This window comes from Diadema setosum, chromosome 5, assembly GCF_964275005.1.
Source record: "Diadema setosum chromosome 5, eeDiaSeto1, whole genome shotgun sequence".
In the NCBI taxonomy this organism is placed as follows: Eukaryota; Metazoa; Echinodermata; class Echinoidea; order Diadematoida; family Diadematidae; genus Diadema; species Diadema setosum.
Window position 1 is genome coordinate 41,810,221 of NC_092689.1, and position 21,654 is coordinate 41,831,874.

Sequence of the window (21,654 nt, forward strand, 5' to 3'; positions counted from 1 at the left end):
AAAAATGTTTTCCCACGTTGTCCAACCTTTACCGTGGTGTCAAACCTTTACCATAATTCATATTTCATATCGATATTTATTGTATAATAAGCATACGTAACCAAAGAAGAAGACTTTGTTGATGTCATCTGTATGATGGTAGTTGGAACTTATCCTAACACGTTTCATTTTTAGTTGGTATTGCCATGATATGAATTTCAGAGTCTGTGGACTATAGCAAGACTCTTACTTCAGACACGGCTGTATATACATATTGTACATAATACTTGCTGCGTATGTACATAATCCTTACCAAACAAACTTGATGTAAATATCTTAGTCCTATATAAGGTTTAATTGATGCATTTAAGGTTCGGAAATAAACACTTAGAGCATACCTGATAAACATGTATAACGTGTTTGATGATTTGCCTATATAATACAGTATGCAACTGTTGATTGTCTTTACAAATATCGTATATTTTCTTGTTGGATATACCCAGAAAAAGAAGAGATTCATGTGGAATAAAAAATAGCAATCAAAATATTTTAGCTCAGAAAAAAAAAAAAAAACGCCATCAGGCAAATGCAGGGAACATTCAAACAGCTGTGAATATTGGTTGAATTAATAACATGACGTCCAGAGGGTATGCTAGTCTAACAATTTCAGTCACATTATTGTATCGTTGTACTCCTCAGTCATATCGTGATTGATAAAGTGGAACTTTATTAAATTCTTTCTTTTTTCTCAAGAACAAACTTTTTTTTTTGTCATAACGTAACTCAAGTAACTGTAATCATATTCACTAATAATATTATGTACATTTTCCTATAGGAATGCCAATGTAGTCATTTAAGAGAAACATATTCTGTTCTATTCTGACATTTTTTATTATTCGCGTAAACGAAAGGATTAACGTAATTACAATAACAAGAAGGTTATTTAAAAAGGACGGAGGGACAGCGTGTTGGACATGATATACGCCCATTTAAGCGCCACAAATTCCTGACTGTTTGTTATTCTTCAACGACATTTTATCTATCACAATAATAGCCATAATGATGATGATTCTACTTTCATGCAACAATTTTCATATAAATCTTTCTCTAAACTTCATCAAGTTATTGACTTCACCGCAGTTATTTACAGTCACAATTCTGCCCTTTCTGGCTTATTCTTAACTTCCCTCAGAATTGTATGTGATATAATCTTTAAATTGGCTGCGTTTGGGTTGTTTTTTTCTAAACTCATATGCCCGATGTTTAACTTCACTGCTCATTTAACAGAACTCCAGACTAAAAAAAGAATGTCAGACATTCAAAGTTTCACGTACATGTTTCGTGTAGAATAATAGCTCTGTGATTATCAACATACATTTTCTTTACGGCAGAGACAAACCGAGGATGTTTGTCACAGTCTGAGGTTTATCTTGAGAAGAAGTTGTGTAATCACAACCAATTAAATAACGCCGAGTGTTACTCAACTAACGTGCTGTCCAAAGGCACAAAGTGTAAGATACATGTATAGACGGGAATGGAAAAAGACGACAAGAGCTTTTTGAAATCCACATCGCCAACACAACACAGTGGTAGACTTGATTCGTGAGCATGCTTCTTTATACACACAATTCATACGAAAGATGTACATGATTACAAAGCCAATTTCGTTGTTTATGAAGCTGTATAAAAATGTGTAAATTCACAATCATTTTCTGACACACTCTGAGTATCAACGCGATGTAAAGGCATTACAAAGAAAAACTGACCTGACATCATACAATATTGATTCACGTCTGTCTTATATACCTGCGTGTCGTCTAAAGATATCCTTACCTAATACAATCAATACCGAAAGGTGCAAACTGAGTATTATCATTGCGCGTGGAAAAAAAAAAGGAATTTTCAGCTTTGCCGTCAGAATGCTGTAATGCTAAAATCATAAAGAATATCATGCAATGTACCATTTCCCTCACATCTATGAAACGTGTGGTGGAGTTGTGATTAGGTATACTATCGATATCATGACACAAAACAATATCATCATAATGACAATAACAGACCCCCCCCCCAAAAAAAAAGCAACAAACAAACAAACAAACAAACAAACAAACAAACAACAACATGATGCTTACAGTAATGATGTTTTTAACCCTGTAAGGAGTGTCTAATAAATACTGTTTTTTGACATCTCAGCTTCCAAGAGATATATAAGCTGTAACGTCACACACACACACACAAATACACAAAAACGCAAACACATGAACAAATACAAAATACGCACGCGCAATACATTGAATTCTTACACAGGTGTGGCAGACTACACTATACAGGGCTTGCATGGCCTTTCCATGCATAGCCAACAGTACTATACCAGAGCTAAGCTCTCTAAACTCTACAATTTCAGTAAAACGGATTCTTAGAATGTACACATTCACTTTGAATGTCTTCACATTTTATCAGTAACTATCTTTTCAGATATAGGATGGAATGTTCTAACAGATGACGTCCATTACCATGTATAGTTTGGATAGTTTTGATATCCAGACTCCATGATTACGTTCCAGAACTTGTTGCATCACACTGCGATCCATATGCTGCTTTCAGATGCGGGTATAGATATAAAATGGCGCTGTATCAATTAACTTGCCGTGAGAAAACAGATGCAAGTTGGTAGAGATTATCGAATTGCCAGGGCATGATATTTCAACAACAAAAACAAACAAACAAACAAACAAACAAACAATAATGGTAATAATGGCTATTTAGCAACATTATTCTACAGTTTTCTGTTACTAAATGAAAAGATTTTGATACATTTTGTAGCAAACGTATGAATTTTTTTTTTTTTTTTTAGTTGTTGTTGGGTTTTTTTTTTGTTGTTGTTTTTTTTTGTTTTTTTTTTTTTTGGGGGGGGGTTGGTTTTTTGCTTTAAAAAGTGAAAACACAATGGCGAGGACGAAATACCACTGACTACGTAATAATTACACTGGATGTTGCTTTACCACTTGTAGAAAGTTTCCGCGACAGGCATTTTCGTTACTGGGATGAAATATTGAAACTCTCCGTCACGATCTTACGGGAAGAAGAAACATCATCTTCTACGCGTTGCCATGACTACAACCTTAGTGCTTCTTCTGCTCTTTGACGTCCGCGGCCTCGAAGGAGGAGTCCTTTCCGAAGACGAGCGGGTTGACAGTGGGGCAAAGCTTGGCCAGAAGTGGGGCCAGGGCGTAGATCCGGACCGGCACGGTGTCCGGTCCTCCAATGGCCGAACCCAGGGCAACGAATCCGTAGCATCCCCAGTAGAGGCACAGAACAAGCATCGCTTTCCAGCAGGCCTGGGCATTATAATAAAGATACTTACAGTAATTGTAGTAACTGATAATAATAACGATAATTATGAAAGTAGTCATGATATCTACACGTAGTAAGATTACAATAGGGAATATGACAATTCATCATCATATCAAAGTGGGGGCGCTGTGGCATAGTGGATAACACTCCCGACTCCCGATCGGAGCACCCGAGTTCGAATCCCTCCCAGTGCTTACGTCCTTGGACAAGATGTTTTTACCCACTGTGTCCCTCTCGACCCAGGTGTATAAATGGGTACGTGGCAACGCTAGGGTAATGATAATAGCAGGGCCCTCTGGTAGAGCAGTGGCAACACTGAAGAGGCTACCCTGGGTAAATATGACATTATTATTATATCTTTTGTTCCTGCACTTTCATGTTAGCTAAAATGATACAAAGAATAATTTTCTTGGCCCAATAATGTCCTAATGAAGAATTCTCTCAAACATTTTTTTTTTCTTTTTTAATCGTAATGTATGTTGCAGTTGATTGATGACGGCATGTACGGCAGACATCTTTAAATGCAGTATAGATTTGTGCATTCGCCAAAACAAACAAATAGACAGATATACCAGTACAGTGAATCATGAACATAACTGCAAAACGATTGTTACGGATCACAGGCATTGCCTGCCTTCTGTTAAAGGGTGTGTACAGTTCTGGTCGAGGTGAGGATTTAGCTTTTAACATTTTGCGAGATATTCAGAAACCACTCTATGAGATGTCAAAGAGCATGCAGTTCTAAGGGGTATCAAAATTTTATTCGATGAAAATCGATTTTGAAATGGCTGAGATATCCAAAAACAAGGTGAAACAAAGAGTTCCTAATAAAGTTGTGGCATGTCGCCTTTTATTATTAGCACTTTTTTGGATATCTCAGTCATTTGAAAACCAATTTTCATCAAATAAACGTTGAATCCTTCTTAAAATTACATGCTCTTTCATATTTCATAAGAGGCTTTTCATTATCTCACTTAGGAATGTTCAAAACATGAATCCCCACCGCAACCAGTACTGTACAGTCCCTTTAAAGAGTGTGATCCAAGAAATTCATGATTTAAATGATAATCACTGGGGGAAAAGAATGATTTTACAGTGTTTTCATGCAAACAGTACTGGGGAAATGTGAGACGATTACAAGTCATTATCGCTTTGCCTAATTGGCACAATATATTTATTTGATTATAAGACTTTGATCGATATCACTGTCCCGAGAACCTTGTTACTCTGATTTTTGTCTAATTCGAATTCTAATGAAAGTTTTGATTCATTAGAATTTGATTTCCCTTTAAACATGTACACCATTTAAAGGAAAAAAATGTCAAGTGATTGACGTACCGTGACAGCTCCAGCGGACACTCCCTCGCCTTCAAGGCCCCGTGTGAGGAGGAGGAGGAGGGGGATGACGAGACCGATGCCGGAGAAGCCGACGAGATAGAGGAAGTAGCTGGGTTCTCTGTCGCTGAAGTCCAGCAGACATCCGGTGCCAAAGGGCTCCACGCAGTAGCGACCCCATCCGATGGCGGGAAGCGGTGTGACCGACCAGAAAAAGGCGCCAGCCCAGATGGCGGCCAAAATCAGGGAGTAGCGACTGCGGATATCCTCTGCGGGGTTTTGTCATGATACCATGCATATTTGTTTTTTATTGAAATCAAACCAAGCAATCAATCAATAACAAACCAACCAAAGAACGGAAGAACTTGGATTCAATTAGAGATTGCGGATATCCTCTGCGGATTTTTGTTACGATACCATGCATTTTTTTTTTTCTGATTGAAAACAAACCAAGCAATTAATCAACCAATAACAAACCAACAAAAATGTTTTTCAAATTCATGAAATTCTTCCGTCGAGGTGTTTTCATTGCAACTGATTGACAAACTGCCCTACATCCACGTAAATAAGCAATGAATTGATCAGTGTTTTAGTAGTAGCCATGATAAAGAAATCACGGGCGTACATACTCAAGCAGGATTCGAACCTACGACCTTCTGATTGTTGGTGTTGCTGCTGTATGTTATAGAGGGAGACTTGTGAAGTAGAAACATCACTACATCATCTAATTTGCATATTACTGACCGTGATGAAATTACAATTCGTAAAGTCATGTGACATTTCCATTCTGTCGGTTTATGTCTATTCATTTTGATCAGCTTGTGTTTCTCAAACTGTGATTCCTGCACTGAGATCAATTTCTTTTCGTGAAAGCAGTCCCTTGGGGAAATTAAGGTATAATTATATCAAAACTTTGCGTGACCACTGTAAACTGGTTCCACATCCGCCTTAGTTTTTGTTGCTATATGGACAATTTTTTCGTCATGTGGTGTCGCTATATATATAAAAAAAATCTAGAATAGACATTCTAGTGTCAAATACGAGAATCTGAGTAGTTACTCGATGTTTACTTTGGTAAGAAATGAGACAGTGTACAAAATGACTGATACCGATGTGGGATAAACTCCTCAAGTTTCCTCCTTGGTATACCTTCTCCTGCAGAAGGAATAATTATTTTGTCCTTCTGTATTTAGTGCTAAGGATGCGATATTAGAACTAATATTTCGGGGAGTTTGAAGGTCAGAAATGTTACTACAAACCTTTCTTTGTGTCTACTTTTGATGTCTGGTGGCGGTAGATGACCAGCGCAACGAGGCTCCAGATGCTAATCAGTCCGAAAAAGTTGGCCACGAAGGCATAGGCCTGACAGCCGGTGGAACCGTATGGCCAGCCCTCGGAGAAACTGGCAATGGCCACTACCGGACACATGAGACCAATGGCTGCAGAGAGGGAGCGGTTTACACAATTCAGTTTAATTCTATCAACAGTAATTCAAGATGTCGTTCAGTATTATTGGAGCATAAAATACGAATATAGGAGGAAACGATGCTTACTTACATGTAGCGTATGTGCATGTAAGAGTACTTTATGACACATACGCACACACTTAAGTTATTCTTATACAATACTGATATAGTATTACTATCTAACATTGCACTTGCCATTTTTTTTTTTTTTGGGGGGGGGGGTGATGGGAATATACACACAAGGAAGGATGTATTTCACAACTACAAAATCAATACATTAGACACGATTATGAATAAAATGTTGAATATGATGAAATTTCAATTCATTTGTCCATCACAAAATAATCTAAAAAATCCACCCATTTGGGACCCGACAGAGCAATCGCTGTCACTGTTATGACCAACTTTAACATTCCTCATAAATGCTTCTTTAACAGTGTGACTCAACATCAGCAATTCGGGATCAGAATTCTTGCCCGTGTACGTGCTCAGTGGCCACTTGGAACGTTTAAATGATGAATCCCAATATATTGGTAGATTTTTTTTTTCAAGCACTCATATTTGATTTGGTTCAAATCTAATTATGGGATTGCAGATCACTCGAAACAACGAACACGAAAAATATTAAAGAATTAAAGTTAATCCCCATACTGTGATTCCTCTCGAAAGTTGACAAACATGCTTATAACTGTTTCAAACCACGTTCATCGAATCCTGTTTATTTATGTTCGTCATGTTCTATATAGTTCGCATGCAGTTGACTATTCCAACGCGTGCCCGAAGTTCATAAACAACTTTGGAATTTCTTTACGAAATCAATGAAACTCATTAACTTTTACTACTGATTCAAAAAAAAAAAATCTAGAACTACCACAAAAGAGCCACAAGCAGTGTACCATAACCACAAACTAAAATCATGGTCTTCCTTGTTCTTCATTTACAAATAACAGTATTTCCTGTCTTCAGATTGTCAGATACGACGAAGAAAATTGAAATAAAACGCTTTCTTTTGTGTCCTAAATTAAGGGGAAGCGGCAAAAGCCCCATCCTGGCTAATCGTGCGTGTCGGAATATTATGTTAAATATTGCCTACATCTCAAGGCTATTTTCTGGAAACATGCCTTGTCTGGAAATTCCATCATGTGCATGGGAGCCATACCATTCTCATTCGAACAAAAAGTTTTGCTCTGTTGTGTAGAAACGAAGACATAGCAATGATAGAACGATAGTAGTAATTAATATAGGGGCAAGTGGTATTGTCTGGTGGGCCGGGGGATAAAATTCAATGATTTTCCAAAGCGTTTGATATCGTCTGGGTTTTTGCCTTATCCTTTTGTACCATTTTTTTTTTCGAACAGCGTGGGATTCCAGGCACCGCTCCAGACACACGCATTAAACCAAAACAAATGAAACCAGGGGCCATTTCAGCAAGTGCTTTGTCAGCGATTTTCACTGACAAATTTGCTCTCAGCCAATCAGATGCAAGGATTCCAATAGCTTAAAAACACTCGTTAGTGACTAACAAGTTTCATGAATGCTGCCAAGGGCAGTGCAACCAAAACACTCGTATCCCAGTCTCAGTAGTCTCAGGGACTCACCCAGATCGCCTATTGCTAAACTGACCCTGAGGGCGTGCTGTGAAGAGTCTCTTCCCCCTTTGGAGTTGAGCAAGGAGATTAAGAGAAAACCGGAAGCAGCGATTCCAAGGAGACCTGCAACGAATGTTGAGAAAAACAAAAACAACAACTCGACGATCATGTGCAAAAAGACAGTGTCGATAATAACAGTCATGAGCTACTAATCCTGACAAAGATATCAATGACAATGATGATGAAATATAGGATGATTATAGTAGCAACGATTACAGTAACGATGATAATAGTGTTAACAAAGTGGAAAGAGCGACCAATAATGTTATTTTCGATGTTTTTTTTAAAACGTCACAACTTTGTTATGGTATTGGATAAGGTACATTAGCCTTAGACCAAAGAAGCTACAAAGTGTAAGTGCAGGTAATCATCACTGTAAAATTACGTTTATTCACATCAATTTGCGTCATTCCATGTCATTCGAGGAAGAAAAAAACAGACAAATCAAACGACCAATACTCTTAATCTCATCTTGATCGCTCCTGTTCCATCAACTGACTACAAGATAGCAGATACATCTTTCAATATACAGGTCAAGCCTTTATAATTCCCAACATATAGCTTGATGTAGACCAATGGGATCTACGTTGGAATATGATAAGCTGTAATAAGGGTATGTAATACTCAAGGAAGATTTTAACTATACATAATGTAATGCATTCGTTCATGTAGAAAAATAACTCACACTTACACACATACACACACACACACGCACACACACACACAAACACACACACACACACACCCTCACACACACACACACACACACACACACACACACACACACACACTCACACAAAATTAAATGTTGGCATAATTGCTCCCAGAACTTTGCTATCGGTATACTAGAGATACATGGTAAGCTAGTGGTCTCATAAATGTCACAATCGCTTGCCTCCTCCCCCCACCAAAAAACAAACAAACAAACAAACAAACACAGAAACAAACAAACAAACAAACAATAATACAAAGAGCATTCAATTTTTTTGTCTGACAAGAATTAGAGAAAAAGAAGAAAAAGCATATCCTTATATGTGAATTGTTTTTCTTGTTCTCCTATTCTTTATCATTACCAAGCACAGACTGAGGAACGTCTTGTCTGAGAACGTTGCTCTAAATGAGCATCCTATGGATGACAAGAAGTTAAAATTACCAAACAAGAATCAGACTGTCGTCATATCACTGTTTCAATGCCAATAAATCAACTAACATGGTGCATTTCAAAGACATGGAAACAGACAATGGGGATACGTCAAACTCTGTACGTGACAGCGACGGTGTTTGCTTACATAGAAATCGCTACGGCGACGCTCAGAAATATACTTAGATGTGCTTCCTTCGTGAAATTCATAAGCAGCAAAATATTTCGTTTGTCTTGCACCGTGTGTTATACCACAATGATGAGTTATGAGCAATAATTATTTCGAAAAGTTGGAAGGGGTAATACTTTAATTTATTAAAAAAAGAAAAGAGACTATAACATCCATCCATACATATCATTTCCTGTTTGCGTGGCAGTGACTGTGCACGACCTGTTTATTTGGTTACATTCTAGGTGTTCGTGTTCACCTCGTAGAACTGAACTGAATAGATTCGACATCCCGTGGCAAGAAAATAATTGCATTTGCTTGACGATCAAAGAGTCTGTGAAAATAGAAAAAAAAAATCACGGAAAAAAAAGGTATCAATCTGAGAAAAATACCTCATATCAACAATGACGTTATGGTTCAAATTCTATTTCAGAGACCAAAAAATTTTCGACAAAGGCATTGAAGTGATTGGGGGATTGAAGAGAAATCATTATTTTTCTTTCACCTTTTTTCTCCTTTTTGCTTGTGTAGGTAGAACCAATATTGTACTGTTTCCATGAGTTTTGGTTGTTGAAAGACTGGTAATCAGATTTCGCACAGCGTGGCGTCAACAACTCACAATCTCAAGCTCTATACTCATAACTGTAGGCAGCCTTCAGTTTTCAAATCACAATCTCGACATGCTTTGAATCATACACAATGAGGTAAGAATAGGGTGCGGTGGGGTATGAAAGAAAAACGTGTTTTATTGTCGTGACAGACTGCATCCGTGCACAAGCGAGTCAGACATAATAGTCGAGACACATGCACGTGCGTGGTGTTCTTCTATGGTGGTGGACTGGCCCCTGTAGAGTCCATGTAAAGTAAATGGAGAAGAACAGATACCACAATGCAAAGCGGAGTTGACGCCCACAGATTATACACAGAAAATTAGTGATACATGTAATGCTTATTCCTTTTCTACCGAAATGGACTACCAGTGGCATAAAAAGCATAAAGTACCAAGGGCTAAAAGGAATAAAGAAATTCATTCCCAGACCGCTCCCCCATCCCCTCTTATGCTTCTGCATATAATCTATCAAGCCACGAAGAGTGACTTTGATTTAGAATTTATAGGCGGTGATATCTATGAGCAAGCTCGAAGAATGAGTGAAGAAGATGAATTAAGTCACCGATCTCATCCATATCAATACACCAAAAACACGGCTTCTGAAGGGTTATACTGTAAAACGATTAACGAAGCCTCAGTTCAGTGATCGAAACATCACGGGTGCAGTACTCGTAATTCATAGTGTATCCAAAAATGTATACTGTAATCTGCGATATCACTATTATCTTCCTTATACTCGTGAAATGATGGAGCTTCCCAATCTTGAAGGTAGATAAGGACAAAGTTTCTCTTCCGCAAATGGGAGGGGATGCTTCTGTCGAGAAATAAATCCCGTATACTTAAAATATTCTGTAAATTTGTCTTTTATTATATATTGTGATATGATATATGTATTCAATTTCTGCAAAATATCTATATGTTTCTGTTGGAAATGAAAAAAAAAAAACATAAATAAATGAAATGAAAAACTGGAAAAAATGCATTTTGGCGAACCATGAGATACAAAAGGTATATATAGAGACACCCAATTTCAAATAATGGATCCATCTAAAAGTATACAGCTGGATCATTGAATTATAATCTAGTTCCTGCTGCTTTGCCAACAGTCCAGTCATTTTTCATGCCGTGTTATTTCTTCACATTCAATCTATTTGTTGTTATGTCTGTGGTTTGTTTAAATGTTTGTTTGTTTGTCTGTTTTTAAATCGACGGATTTTCCTGTTCATCGAATCTGTTCAGGAACATGCTTTCTTATAGATATCTTTGGAGTCGTATACCATACGAATATCTAAAGAATGATGTAAACACATAACTGCACACACACACACACACACACACACACACACACACATATTGCGACAATATACAGTATGACAAAAAAAATACAACCCTATTGTCCGCAATGATATCTTTAAAAATAGTGAATCAATCTAAATACAAATTCAGGGTATGAAACATTAACTCATTGCCCACATTTTACAGAAAACCCCATTCGATTTGCTTCAGTGGTCAAAGAGAAATGAGGAATTTTGTAGAGGATGTCGGGAATCACTTCCCTCCAAGTTCTGTCTATTGTATTCACACACAAGGGCATTGAATTGCTTATGGAAGAATCAGACTCTTTTTGGGGGACATACTGCAGTATGTCCCCAAAAAAATTACAATCAGATTTTCGAATTGATAACACCCAATATGATTGACCTGTCTAAGTGCTACTTCAGGGTCGTAAAAAAATATAACGTCTTAGCTCTATTTTGCAGAAAACCCCATTCAATTTGTTTACGCGGTCACAGAGAAATATGGCTTGTTGTAAAGCATGTCATGAGTCTGATTCTTCCAAGTTTAGCACTTGGATGCTCTTGGACTGTGAACACAATGGACAGAACTTGGAGGGAAGAGATTCCCGGCATCCTCTACAAAATTCCTCATTTCTCTTTGACCAATGAAGCAAATCGAATGGGGTTTTCTGTAAAATGTGGGCAATGAGTTAATGTTTCATACCCTGAATTTGTATTTAGATTGATTCACTATTTTTAAAGATATCATTGCGGACTAGGGTCCCGTTGTATTTTTTTCCTTTTTTTTGGGGGGGGGGGAGGACATACGGTACATCTCATTGTGTCGTGCGCCGCGCTTGAATGAGCAATAATTGACGGATAAATCGCATGATCTCAAACAGGATATGCAAGCATGACAGAAATAACGACTTACGACTGTGACATTTGTTTGCTTTACGCATTCATTGTCATCTCTACAATAATCATTCATCAGCAATATCGACAGAGCTTCTCCACTATCTATGTCGAAATGTGGAATGACTTCAGTTTTTAGGACGCGTCAGAACCATCTTTGATTGCGATAAGAACGCTCATCAATCATCAATTTCAGGGGGCGTACACTAATTTTACCGCCTCTGTCACTATTTCCGCCCCCTTTACCTACAGATCGAAAGACAAAGTCTCGTAATTTCGAGTCTAGCAGTGAACCTCATCTCATCTTATCAACATGCCACCTGCGCTCATCCCGATGATTTTAGTCTGCCTTATACCCCCAGGAGGACAGAGAAGGAGAGCGGGAAAAAATAAAGAGAGGAAAAAATAATCCTTAATTCGCTGTGACTATAATTATGCTTACACTTTTACGTTCCATATTCATGTAAAATTTTTATTATCGTCGGCTTATGCATTTCGAAAGGCGAACAGACGATTGTAATCTCTGTTTTCTGTATAGTACGCCGCGGACAGTCCCAGGTCAACGCCCAGGCCAGTTTCCCAGGCCAGCCATTCACACAGGATGATGAGCAAAGGAAGAAGTGAGAAAAAGAGCGAGGGCGCTTCAGACGGCTTGTGATGAGTTTGTAAGACGCCATTTCTCGAAAATGATGATGTAATGATTATGTAATCAATATGGTTAAACTTCTTTTTTCACTCTCTTGCTGACTTCTTTTAAACGTCAAAAGACCAAACTGTTCCAAGTCGGGGATACTTCTAAACACATTTACTCAACATTTTTGTTACAGATATTCTATATTTGAATTTCGTTTGATACCTGCATCGTATTCTCAATAAAACGAAACAACGCACCTATATATATTCATTCACTTATGCTGCCTAATCACATTTTTTTTTTAACATGAAGAGAAAGATCCATACAAATAAAAAAGACTTGTATAAAAACCTATGTAAGCAAAAGTATATATATATATATATATATATATATATGTATATATATATATATATATAATAATAATAATAATAATAATAATATACACAATGTTAAACACATGGCCACACATAGGAAGTAAGATCTGAAATCCCCGCCAGCACCATTGATACGTGGCTCCGTGCCATATAGCACCGAAGATTTCTGCTTCCCCCAGTTTCCCACCAGGTGCAGCAAGGCGAGTCCAAGAGCCCCTACACTACCCCCACCCCCCCCCCCCCCACACACACACATACAAAGAAAAAAAAACACGTTCTGCTATCCCTTATTTCTGTACAGACCTGCTAGTCTTTGGCAGATACATATTTCTACAGCTGTGTCTAACTTTCCTCACACCTTTTTTGTTAGGCCAGTCAAGCCAGGCAGAAATCTTTCCGCTATTTTAAGGAATTCTGATGAAGAAGGAAACCATATCTTGACGGCATAGATGTGAACGTGGTTATTACAACCACCGACACGTGCCACCAAAAATAGGGTATAGTCCTTAATTGCACCTGAGATTTGCGGGTAGCTACGGTTATGTCACGCTTCCTTGAATGATCTCATCGCAATAAACCACGTCTCGTCGTAAACATTTTGAACAAAATAAGTCAGCATGGCGGCAGAAGACGTCAGCGTTCACTTATGCACAAGAAAACAAAATACTTCTACATTTCTCTGTATGTACAAGCCAAAAATGTACATCAGTTTTCCCTCCTCGACAACAGCCATTATCTTTTTATGCACGTGTATATTTCAGCATAATTATATTTATATTTATTTTGTGTTGGATATAATGTGATTAGATCATGAGTATTGAAATATTGTTTGTTACGTTGCAAATACTTTGTGAAAAATGCAGAAACACATCTAATCAAATCAAATCAAATAAAATCAAATCAAATCAAAGAGTAACATACAATCATATGATATGTTAATCGTGATCATTAGAAACTGCCAAAAACATTCAAAACACCAGACTTTCCACAAACAACTGTTTGAAAATAATGTCGTGGTGGAACGAGAGATAAACTGTATAAAGCTCTCATATGAATAATGATCTATGGAAAATGTTATAAATATTCAAGACTCCAAACACATCACAAACGACCTCTTGAAAATGTTGTGTTGGAACGAAAGATGTGTACTACAAAGCTGTTATCTTTAGAAAATGCCTAAAATATTCAAGACACCAGACATATCACAAACAATGTCTTGAAAATGTCGTGATGGAAAGAGAGATGAATTATACATGTATAAAGCTTATAGATATGAGCCTACATCATGATCTTCACAAAGTGCCAAAATATTCAAGACACTGGTCATATTACAAACAACTTCTTGAAAATGTTGTGGTGGAACGAGAGATGTATTATAATTATAAAGCTCCTGTGTAAATCACGATCTTAATAGAGACTGCCAAAAATATTGAAGACACCAGACATACTACAAACAACTTCTTGAAAATAGTGCTGTGGAACGAGAGATGAATTATAAAGCTGTGAACACTCTTCACGTCCCCGCTTTCTTTTGAAACAATTTCCTGACATGCTGTTTCACGTGTAACACAAAGGGACACAATCAATGTCTTGATTTCTATAATAGCACATTCATTGGAAAGGAGGAGCTAACATATAAGATGAATAGTTTGTTTGATATCTATAACGTACCTTCAATAGACAGAATCACTCCTGTCGCCTTGTGCTCGAAAGAGGAAAGTCCCTCTGACGCCCGAGACTCAGCCATCTTGGAGGTGTAGATGTCCGAATGTGTTGAAGTGCGTTCAAGAGATGGCTGCCAGCCGAGTATTGTGTTCTCACGGACTTTCGCCAAGCAGCTGTCAAAAGCGAAGACAGGAAAAAAAAAACAAACCCACGTATACCGCTTCGTGTGCAGGAGGGGTAGTTTGAAACGACATATATATTGTACATGATTTAGCGTGTGTGTGTGTGTGTGTGTGTGTGTGCGTGTGTGTGTTCACGTGCGTGCTCCTGTGCTGGTGTATCGCTGTTGCTGTTTTTTTCGTGAGTTTTCTTGATTGCTCGCGCCACGGGTGGGCGTTGTCGCTATACAACAGATGAAGATATGAAAGTGTACATCCATTGTCCTAGAAGTCGACCACTCAAAAAAAAAAAAAATCAGAATTTCAGATGTGGTGATGATAGAGATTAACTTCCGAGAGCCTCTCAAGATGTTATCAATGTAACTGAACACTTCTCTCTATGTATTCAAATTTATGCCTTCAAAATTTTCGCTATTATGCGGATCCAAAAACGATTAGGCCCTAACCCTACTTTTATATGTCTCTATCAAGTGAATACAAGCACGTAGAATACACTATAGGCAGTTTGCATGGATCAGTTGATGCTAAATTGGGCAAGGCTAAGGCAATCTTTCTAGCTATAAATCGTAGGTCTTAATTTCTTTACATTATATAGATATAAATAAATATATGTATATATGTATATATACATATATATATACATATATACATATATATATGTATATATATATATACATATATGTATATATATATATATATATATATATATATATATACATTGAAAAATAGACGTATGGATGTACTAATGATACTATACCATAAGCACACAGTTGAAAAATCAGGTGAGAACGTGTATCTCACATACAATTTCTCGGTATTACAGTGGACGATAAATTTTCGTGGAGGTGTCATGTTATCATTAACATTAGTAAAATAATTTCATGTAATATTGGTGTCATTAACAGACTTAAGTTTCTCATTCCATTGTCCTCATTGTTGACGCTGTTTTTTCTTTAATATTACTTTATCTTAATTACGGAATTTTAGCATGGGGTGGCGCCCATCAAACTTTATTAGATAAACTATTGCTATTACAAAGAAAGGCACTTTGTATTATTTGTGGCGTCTCGCCACGTTCTTATTCAGATCCATTATTTACTAAACGTCAGATTTTAAAAATTGAAGATTTGTGTTTCTTTCAACTGGGTCAGTTTATGTTTAATTACAATGCAAATACACTTCCCAGTATTTTCAATCCAATGTTCCCACGAAAAAAATCTTTTCATAATTAGCCTACTAAGCGATCTAATGAGTTTCATTTACCCCTCCTTAGAACTTAATTGGGTGAGAATACATTTATATGCACCGGCCCTAGATTTTGGAATTCTTTAAAGGAAAACAAGACCTAAAGAGAAATGTGGATTAAGTGGAAGCAGCAACATTTAGTAGAACACATTAGTGAAAGTTTGAGGAAAATTGGACAATCGATGCAAAAGTTTTGAATTTTTTAAGTTTTGGTGCTGGAACCTCTGGGTGAGGAGACTACTTCAGTTTATGACATCACATGTGGACAACAATTATAAAGGAAATATAAAGAAAATTCAACATACTTCCACTTTTCTAACATAATGAAAGAGCACTTCACTAACCGCTTTCAGAAAGTATGGGCATACACTATACCCTTAACATTTTTTATTATGTCAGTATCAAGTTGATGGAATGTGTACTTTTCATGAAAAATTAACTTTTGTGGAATTCCCTTTATACTTTTTTTACACTGTTGTCCACACATAACGTCATAACCTCTAGTAGTCTCCTCATCCAGCGGTTCCAACACCAAAACGATTTTCCTCAAACCGACACTGTTGTGTTCTACTGATGTTGCTGCTTTCACAATAATTCACATTTCTCTTTTGGTTTGGGTTTCCTTTAAGCTGTGATAAAAAAAAAAAATCCATCTTTGTTTCCTTTTAAGCGCAAGTTGAAATTATTTCTATGAAATTCCTACTGATATATTCATTATTCATAAGCCAGCTGGTCTCAGCAACCTCAGGGTTCATCATCAATCATTGAATTCATCATTGCGTAATGTAATACAATGCTTATTTGCATAATCCTTGCTCAGCTGCGTGCAGCCACAAGCTGTCCGAAGCACTTCGATTCTCTCTTCCGCTTTCCGTGTTCAACGTGTTTTTTCCCTTTCTTTCAATTCATTCTGCTGTGCCTTATTTCTTTCAGTGGTATTTTATATACCCTTCAGTCAAGTTATGTCAAGCTGTTGTGTTTCTCCGGTTTTGTTCCGCCCTGTTTTAAACTATCTTCATCTCCGCCAAGGGAGGAGGTTATGTTTTCATTACCGTTGGTTTGTTCGTTTGTTAGTTAGTTTGTCCGTCTGCAAAATAACTCAAAAAGTAGTAAACGGATTTGGATGAAACTTGCAGGAAATTCTAAGAATGATAAAGGTAACAGATTATTAAATTTTGGTAGTGATCCGAGAATTTTGGGGGAATTTATGAAGGATTTTTGATATTTTGGCAGGTAGGGTCGATGAACTTGGGAGTTCAGGCTGCGCGTATTTGACGTTTGCATATATCTTGGAAACTACTGTAAAAGTTTTGAATGCAAAGGGTCGCGAAATATGAGCTATTGACTAAAATGAGCTATGACCCGAATACAAGAATAAACTTTACCAGTCTTCTGAGACATGAAAGAAATAAAAGTATTTGCTGGACTTAATGCAGAAGCACAAAAGAAACAGATCATGGAAAGAGTATAAAACATAAGTCAGAAAAAGTAATGGGTATAATATCATATTCACATGACCAAAGATGACTATCCCGGCATGACAGCGACTTAGTGCAGGGATTTGTTCAGGGTTTTTGTTTCGGATTAGTTAGATTAGTTATAGGCCTTTATGTCTTAGTTTCTTTGTTTCTTCCACTTTTTATGCATATCAGTCAATCGATCACATAATTTCTTGTATCATGTGTGGGGATAATGCACCCTACAAACCCAGCTTTTTAGCATTCCTCCCCATTTTCAACATTTCGATACTTACAATTTTTTTTTATAAACTTATCCTTTATTTGGTATTATGATGACATTTATGTAGTCAATTTATGTAATATATTTATGTTTCTGTTGGAAATGAAAAAAAAAAAATGAATGAATGAATGAATGAATTCCAATTATGTCCATTAACGACCTAGCAATAGTAAGGTTCAGTTCATCTTTTCCCTTTAACTCAGATCAGCTGGTCTGTATCTGTTTACTTCATTTGCCAATGTGTGCATATATATATATATATATATATATATATATATATATATATATATACATATATATATAATATATATATATATATATATATATATAATACACTCAACCAAAAAAGTAAGTTCCCCTAGAATTTTTGGATATATCTCAAAAAGTATTTTACGGATTTTCATAATTCAAACGGAAATGGATAGGGAATTTTATTACTCATAACATGAATGGCATATCATTGCCACCAGATATCATTATTGGTGTGAAAAAAATGCATTTTATGTCAAAATGTATTGGGAAAAAAGTTGCACTTAAGGTTATATGAAGCATATTGTGTACATTTCCAATGCAAGTTAGCAAATGAACTTTTTAGATTGTTATGTAATTCTCAGGAATTTCTTCAGGTATAATGTGCTTCCCTATCAAACAGATGTTATGCATACTATACTTTTTAAACAATAAGCCTTTTCAATATGAAAATGTTGGTCGAAGCCATGTGCTTTTTAATTCCAGTTTGGGTTGATCACATTAATTTGCTTATGGCCATTTTGCATCATGCCGCGTCTGCAATTTTTTGAAAGAGGGAGAGCTACAGCTTTTCTTGAATCTGGGGTTCCGGTTAAGGAGGTGGCCAGGAGACTAGGGGTTTCGCCCAATGACATAAGGAAACTTAAAGGTCCTGTTTACCTTTGGGAGCAGTGATTTCAAAAATGTTCAAGATATACTTTTGATGCATACAATGTGTAGGTCTGTTGTGTCACAAAACATCCTGCCATATAAAATTTTCGCAATAAAGCTTAAAATATAAGGAGATATCAGTGTTTTTCTCAATAAACCGTAACTGTAGACGGTTTAGTCGGGAAACATTCTTATTATAACTATTGTTCACATTTTGTGTATTTAACAACACTTAACATCGATTATACGGATTCAAATTTTTACAGTGGTTGTTTCTATCCCTGACTTACATTTTAGAACTATTTTAAAGCACTAATGCTGGGTTTTTGTTTCATCTGCAAATGGTAAATTGTGCCTTTAAGCGGAAAGCGAGCAAGAAAGTGAAAGATGACACTTCACTGCAAGAATTTTAGCGCATGAGCCAACATTGAGCAGCGCCAAGTACAAACTTAAGTTAACAGTATGAGGTCATTGAAGCGGATGGTTGACATATCAATTATTAAATACTTCATTGTATGCTCATGAAAAGAAAGAGATAGAGAAATATGCAATATACCATGCTTAAAACTTCAGAATCATGAGTGATTGTTTGATTTTTTTGTAAAAGTCAATGCAAATCACTAAAGTGCAACTTTTTTCCATGCATTTTGACATAAAATGCATTTTCACACCAATAATGATATCTGGTGGCAATGATATGCAATTCATGTTATGAGTAATAAAATTCCCTATCCATTCCAGTTTGAATTATGAAAATCGGTAAAATACTTTTCGAGATACATGTATATCCAAAAATGTTAGGGGGAACTTACTTTTTTTGGTTGAGTGTATATATATATATATATATATATATATATATATATATATTCATGTGTTTCTAAAATATTGATAGATAACACATGAATATAGAATCCTAAAGTACATTTTTAGGCTCACTCTCATTACACATCTGCTTAAAAGGAATTAAAATTAACATTCTCTGCAATACCTTGCCTTGTTTATTTGTCTATACTTAGAAAAAACATAATTACCGCAGAGACACGAGCATTATATAGTTCATGACAGATAAAGGAGTAAAATTGTCATGACTCCTTTATGGGCCTTTAATTTCAGCGAGCTGTCTGGGCAAAATTTCATCAAAGAAGAAGATCCAAAACTGTCATGAGAAAGACTGGCAAAATGTCTGTGGTGATTGAACAATTAATACATTGGCGACATTAAGCAGAGGTTTAAACTTGGCGTGAAAGATTACAGTCTTATAAGACATTGTCTCATGTTTTCAGTTTGAAAAAAAAAAAACAAGCTGCACTTTTCCCTAATCCAATGTAAACTTGAATGTAATTTTTACATCCATTCTAGTATCATTATAATTATAATACTCAATCAATCATACAGTTCAGTAGGGAAGGTTCAACAGTGTAAACGCACGTACACACATACAAACACACCACGATATGAAACAACGTCTTCACGCACTTCACGCAAAAGTTGTAAATATGGCAGACAAGGCATTGTTAGCTAGACATGAATTTGATATGAAGCCAGACGTATGTGGCCTGCAAATGGAAAGTCGATCCTTTTACGAGAAACACATGACTACATATTGCAAGGATGTTTCAATGTGTTACAACATAAAGGGCACTAACTCGCCAGACGTTACGCCTGTTAATAAACTAAATGTCTGCCAAACACAAACACATGAGGATGTTTATGATATCATTATAGCCTCTTTGACCAAACATAATTGAACACGTAACCACGGGAACATTGGGGGAAAAATACCAGTTACGGGGTTCGGGCGGTTCCTATATATCACGACGGCATAAACATAGGAAACTGCGAATCAAAAGCATCTCGTCTGTTGAGGACGAATATACGGCATTGAATTGCGAGATAGAAAAACACGTTTGTTTTGTGCGTGCGTGTGTGTGTGTGTGTGTGTGTGTGTGTGTATGTGTGTGTGTTTTAATTTCACACTCGATGGAAAACCGAATCCACAATGAGCTCACATACCAGCGAGGTCATTAACTGAAGCCTTGTAGCGCTATAGCACCATGCATAAATGTTTTAATGGCGAACAGCAAGGTTCAGCGATAATGCAAACCCTAAACCATCTCCCAAGATCGCAGCTAGGGGAAACCATTACGATGTGACCTTTGTTAGCATCCTCAAACGTCATGCTGACGCGATCCAGCCGTATTCCACTGGTCGCATGCATGAGATCGAGGGATGCAGCTCCTTGCACCGCATAGAAGTTAATCGCCTAGATACATCTCGCCTGCTACAGCACATACAATGCCACCACGATTACAACAAATAAGGACGTATATATTAAAAGAATATAAGTGAGATGCTCTGGTGACAAAAACATGAATTTGCTCAAACATTAAAGACTCGCCATACGAGAAACTCGGTTCTTGTGCAGCAAATACTCACGTATCGGCCTCAAGAACTTAGGCAGTAGGCCTACGTAGTCAGGTGCTAGCATTCAGACAGGGCATATTATAATAAATAAGAGAGATTAGCGGAATACAAGTGCTACGACTTCACGCTGTGCCCGCGGTGTGTCTCGCAACGGAAAATCGGTGACAAGACATTTGCTCCTGCTACAACCGTTCCTGTCCTATTTCCTCCCAGGAGAATAGTTACTATAGTTAGGGTTACGGTTGTGATAGGGTTTTAGGTTTAGTTTGATGTGAGGGTTAGGGTTAGGGTTAGGGTTATGTTTGTGGGTAGAATTTGTGTTTGGTTTAGTATGCAGATATTTCGTGGGAGCGAATGTCATGGGCCGTAACCGGAAAATCAGTGACGAGTCACTGGATGACCGCAATGGGTGGAACAAATGATCTTACAAGATCACGATACCTTAGTTCACATTTTTTTTTGGGGGGGGGGTGGTGAAATGGGTAAAATTGGACACACTCTCGTACGAAATTATCAGCCTCATTATCTTCATCATTTGGGTTACAATTCTTGGTGGATTCTCCCAGGTGGCATTGCTATTGTTATTACCCTACACTCT

At 37.0% G+C, this 21,654-nt stretch overlaps 1 protein-coding gene across 1 annotated transcript; it reads right to left on the reverse strand.

Moving 5' to 3' along the window:
- Nucleotides 1-2,934: 2,934 nt before the first annotated feature.
- Nucleotides 2,935-21,196, reverse strand: LOC140228297 (RPE-retinal G protein-coupled receptor-like). Its single transcript, XM_072308523.1, has 6 exons — nucleotides 21,069-21,196; nucleotides 14,575-14,741; nucleotides 7,733-7,846; nucleotides 5,928-6,107; nucleotides 4,672-4,937; nucleotides 2,935-3,317 (listed from the first exon to the last, which is right to left on the reverse strand). Exons 2-6 carry the CDS (start codon nucleotides 14,648-14,650, stop codon nucleotides 3,102-3,104), a joined length of 852 nt encoding a protein of 283 aa, XP_072164624.1. The 5' UTR covers nucleotides 14,651-14,741; nucleotides 21,069-21,196; the 3' UTR covers nucleotides 2,935-3,101.
- Nucleotides 21,197-21,654: the final 458 nt, after the last annotated feature.

Coding starts and splice junctions, on each gene's coding strand:
- LOC140228297 (XM_072308523.1), bottom strand. CDS start 14,650: ATGGCTGAGTCTCGGGCGTCAGAGGGACTTTCCTCTTTCGAGCACAAG. Junction 7,847..14,574: donor AGTGATTCTGTCTATTGAAG/GTACGTTATAGA, acceptor CATTCGTTGCAG/GTCTCCTTGGAATCGCTGCT. Junction 3,318..4,671: donor TGTCCGCTGGAGCTGTCACG/GTACGTCAATCA, acceptor TATAATGCCCAG/GCCTGCTGGAAAGCGATGCT.